Here is a 4,729-nt window from a genome sequence, read left to right as displayed (position 1 = left end):
CCGCAGAGCAGTCTGCGAGAACTCGAGAACTCGCCCGTCTCTGGCTCTGCCGTCCCACCTGTCTCTTGCTTTGCCACACACCACCGTGCGCCGCCTGCCTCCCCCCAGAACGGCAGCGTCTCGCTCTCCCCATGCTGGGGACCCCCCTGTTCCCCATGCTGAGGACACCCCCGCTCCTCCGCCGTCACCCCTGCACAGGGGGTCGTCCGCACGTCCGGCTGTTGCCGCGAACGCGTAAGGTTCCAGGGAGGCCTCGGCCTCCCGCGCCCTCGCCCACTTCGTGGCCCGTACAGCAGCCAGAGCTGCCGGCCACCAGGTCGAGGTGACTCCCCGGCTGCCCTGGGGCCCAGTCTGAAGTGGGGTCTACGGCATCTTTAAACACAAAAACATCTGCCAGGGAACATGGCGGCTTTGCAGCAGCAGCGTCTCATGCAACGTGTGTCCGCGCCTGCCGAGCCGGGAGGGACTGTGAGCACCCCAGGGGGGCAGCAGGACCTTCTCCGGTGCAGGAAGTGCATCTGGGGCGCCTGAGGGCACGGGTGCCCGGGAGAACGCGGGAGCGGTGCCCGAGGCTGCGGCCCACGGCCTCTCGGGCTGGGGGCCTCCGTGGGGTTCCTTCACAGAACCCCACAGGGCCAGGCCCCTTTGCACCCCACCAGCGCAGCCCTCAGAGGGAGCTGGCTTTCCCCCTCACTGGTTTTACAAAGCCACACACTCGAAGCCAGGAAAACAAAGTCCGTTAACGTCTCATTACCGGAGAAACGTTTAGGTCAACGCTGGCGCTGGCGAGCAAAACGCGTTTTCGGAGGGCTGGTGCCGGCGCGGGGGGACGTTCCTGTGCTCGCGGGCGGGAGCCTGGCTCACTGCGGAACTGCAACACGCGCCTCGCTGGCACGTGCCCTGTGGCCAGCGGGACGCCGACCCAGGATGCTGTCCGCCTGGGGCCTGCGGCACCGTCTGAGTGTGGACATGACGCTGTCACCAGAACTGGCTGGACCGCCCGGCCCCTGGGCACTGAGACATTCCACAGGCTTGAAGGAACTTAGCACCAGCTCAAGAAGTCGGGGTGACTGACTGTGGCAGGTGTTTGAACTTTATTTTGATGCATTTTGGGCGACTTTAGAAAAGTCTCGAAATGTTTGCTTTTGAATTTCTTGGTCTTCACATATGATCAGTTCTGCGGGTCGTTTTTTTTTTGTTTGTTTTTTGTTTTTTTTTTTCCATTTGTCTTTATTATGGAGGTGACACTGTCTCACAACCCGGCGACGTGGGGCCACAAGGGGCTGGTCGGCGTGAGTCTCGTTTCATTCACGCGCTTGCTGGGAACACAGGAACCGAGTCTCCCGCGCCGGGGCCGGAGCCGCTGGCGACCCCGCGGGACGGGGACGCTCCGGTCAGGGACACAGAGGAAGGCAGACTGCCCGCCTGTCGGGTGATGATTTCGGAAACATTGGCACGCGCGGACCCACGGCTCTGCCGGGGGTAGAGCGCAGCTGACCACTTTTACAGTCCACTAACACCGAGATGGGAAGGCGGAAGGGTCTGAAACGTTCCCCAGTCTCCTGGCTCCCACACTGTGGGCATCTCCTCCATGTGGAAGAGCCACCGCCGATGCGTCTCTGCGGGATCCGGTGTGTCCGGCCCCGAGTCACACAGAGCCGGGCCGGGCGGGGGTGGGAGGCGGGGAGCGGGCATGCACCCGTGTCCTGCACTAACCACCCAGGCTGAGGCCAGCTCTGTGTCCGTCCTGGGGCTTTGGGGAGCGCTATAATCCACGGGGCAAAGTGAAGGCCCAGTACCGAGCAAGAGCAGCCAACCTGAGGGTTTCTGGACGCCTCCCCTGCTCCAGGAGGAGAGGCCCGGCCCTTCCGGGGGACCCAGGGAGGCGGTCCCTCTGGGCCTGGCCTGCCCCGGGGGACCCAGTGAAGCCATCCCTCTGGGCCCGGCCCTTCTGGGGGACCCAGGGAAGCCATCCCTCTGGGCCCGGCCCGCCCCGGGGGCCCCAGGCAGGCCGTCCCTCTGGGCGTGGCCCGTCCCTCTGGGCCCGGCCTGCCCCGGGGGACCCAGTGAAGCCATCCCTCTGGGCCCGGCCCTTCTGGGGGACCCAGGGAAGCCATCCCTCTGGGCCCGGCCCGCCCCGGGGGCCCCAGGCAGGCCGTCCCTCTGGGCGTGGCCCGTCCCTCTGGGCCCGGCCCACCCGGGCACCTGTCTGTGGCTGTTCTTTCGTTCCCGCACTTTCACCCACAGCCGGCGCCCTCGCCCCCCCGCCCGCGCCCGCTCACCCTGACGTGGGAGGCATTGATGTAGCCCGTGCTGTTCTCCTTAGTGGGGGCCAGCTCCACGCGGTTCTCCTCATAGGGCACCACCTCACGGCTGCGGCTGCGCTCGGCATTCTCGGGCAGCGTGGCCGTGCTGAAGAGGCCGTTGGCCTTTTTCTTTGGGATCTGCTCATACTCCGTGAACACCATCCCCTCCTCCAACTTCTTCTTCAGGGTTCTGAACTGCAACAGAAACTCGTCTTGAGCAACTTCAGTCATTGCAGCCAAAGGCAATGTCCTGGCAGAAATCGAAAACCCCGGGGGTGTCTGGTGCTGTTCAGGGGTGCTGCCCAAATCTTAGCCTACGGAGCCACGGGCGCTTCTCTCTAGTGTCCCGACCATGCCCCTCCTCTTTGCCTTTCAAAACCCAAGTTCCAGGCCCTCCCTGGTGGCGCAGCGGGTTAAAGCGCAGCGCTAGGCATTGTGGAAACTTGGGCTTGCTTTTTTTTTTTTTTCTTTAAAGATTTATTTGTGCATACACGAACTGGGGTGTAGGCCAGGGATGTGGGGGGTGAGAGGACTCCCCAGAGACAGAGCGGGAGCAGAACAGGCAGATGGAGGAAGTCCACTGCTGAGGGGAGCAGCGGGGAGACAGCAGGAGGGGTCAGCTGCGCCCTGGGGGTCACCCCCTGCGTGGCGTTCGGACTCATCGGCCTTAGGGGTGACAGTGGCCTAACCCTAGGCCCCGGGGGAGGGCCCCGTTCGGGCAGGTATCACGCAGCTCTAACACAGACCGGGCCTGGCCGGCCTCCCAGGGAGCACGGACTCAGCCCCCGAGCCCAGGCCGGCGTGTCCGGGCACGGAGCGGGCGCTGCATCGGCGGGCCACAGGGCGAGTCACCTTACCCGCTCGTCCGTGGGCACCCGGGCGGCTTCCACGCGGCTCTCTTCGCAGCCCGAGACCCGAGCCACCGGGAGGCCGTTGAGCGCGGCCAGCGTCAACGGTCTCTTCTGAGCCTCCAGTCCCGCCACTTTCTCCTTCTCCAGGTTCTGGCGGCAAGAGAAGGCACGTGCTCACGGCTGCCGGTCCCTCATCCCCCCAGTCTGCAGCCCCGCAGCCCAGGAATGCAGACCCGCGCCCCACAGGCGGGGGGGACGTGGACACAGACTCCCCGCTGCACCCCAAGAATGCAAGCCCCAAGCTTGTCATGCCGCAGAAACTGCCGTCTGGGGGGAGGGGGCCTCGGGACACCACAATGGGGCAGATTTTGGGGGGAACCTGAGCCCCTCCCGGAGGTGGGTCTTTTGCGGGTTGGAAAGGGGGAAGCTGTTTCTGTGTGGCCCAGAGAGTCAGATGCGTCCCCGGGGCACAGACACCTCACGGTTCTGTTCTGGGGGCGACAGCGAGGCGTGTCCACCCCAACAGGGAGTGGGTCCTCGGGTGTCCGCCCCAAAGGGAGCGCTGCTGTGGTTGAGCCCCAAGGTCACCCCGCTAAGCCCTGCCCTCTCCCCCCAGCCCGATCCGGGAGATTTGGGTTTGAGTGCAGAGGGTTCTGCTTGCTGACCCTCAGCTCGTTTCACGAGACTGCTCCTCGTCAGCTCTCATGGGAATGTTTCGGTGTGACCCCAAATTTGAATAAGCAGCGATTTTGAGCCCTCACCCCACTCCCACCCCAAAATCCACCTGCTGCTTCTGCCCACCTGCTCTACAAGGTGACCCGACCGGGCCTTGGGCCAAAGGCGACTCACCTGACCTGCCTGGGGTCACCAAAACCTCAGTGCAAAAGTCTCTCTCTTAGCGTCTCTTACCCCAGCAACTCACTTCCAGAGAGAAAATAAGCGTTGCAAGGACCCGATTAGTCCTTTTCTCCTCCCTGCTCTGGCTCTGGGGGAGGGGGCCCCCAGCAGTGAGGTGTCACCCCGACAGCGGGAGAACCGAGCCCCCAGCCAACAGACAAGGGCCCCGGGCAGCGGCGAGCCGGGGAGCCCCGCGGCCCCTGTCCGCAGCCCCGCGTGGCTGTGTCAGGGTTTCTCGCTGCAGACAGCCCCCCGCATCCCAGCGGCCGGATCCGCCGTGCGGGCGGGGAGGGGCCGTGTCTGGGAATCTCTCGCAGTGCTGCGCGCAAGGTCCTGTCACCACCCTGCCTGGGCCGCGGCTTCCTGGGCTCAGCGAGGCCTCCTGACCCCGAGGGGACGGGCTGCAGCCCGCGCGGCCTCGGCGCCCCGAAACACTTGGGGTGCAGCTGGAAGAGGCGGCGAGCAGGGCTGCCCGTGTTGGCGCTCGGCTGAGAGGGAGAGGCAGGCTGGGTCTGTGCTGCCGGCCTAGCGGGTGGGGTGGGAGGGATGTGGACGGGGTTAACGCCGCCGGCTCCATGCAGGAGCAAAGTGGGGTACAGCCAGGTGTGCAGAAATAGAACTGTCTGCCTGGCCGGGGGTGCTCGGCTGATGGCCTCGACGCCGAGTTTCTGTACC

General features: G+C 65.2%; 1 protein-coding gene across 1 annotated transcript in view; it reads right to left on the bottom strand.

Moving 5' to 3' along the window:
* Positions 1–4,729, bottom strand: part of PTPN14 (protein tyrosine phosphatase, non-receptor type 14) — a 71,808-nt gene that overhangs the window by 14,921 nt on the left and 52,158 nt on the right. The window contains 3 exon segments of the mRNA XM_012734198.1: positions 2,246–2,501; positions 3,164–3,307; positions 4,442–4,542. Coding sequence (XP_012589652.1) covers positions 2,246–2,501; positions 3,164–3,307; positions 4,442–4,542 — 501 coding nt within the window.

This window comes from Condylura cristata, unplaced genomic scaffold, assembly GCF_000260355.1.
Source record: "Condylura cristata isolate star-nosed mole 26May11 unplaced genomic scaffold, ConCri1.0 scaffold00050, whole genome shotgun sequence".
In the NCBI taxonomy this organism is placed as follows: Eukaryota; Metazoa; Chordata; class Mammalia; order Eulipotyphla; family Talpidae; genus Condylura; species Condylura cristata.
This window is presented reverse-complemented; position numbering and strand designations above follow the sequence as displayed.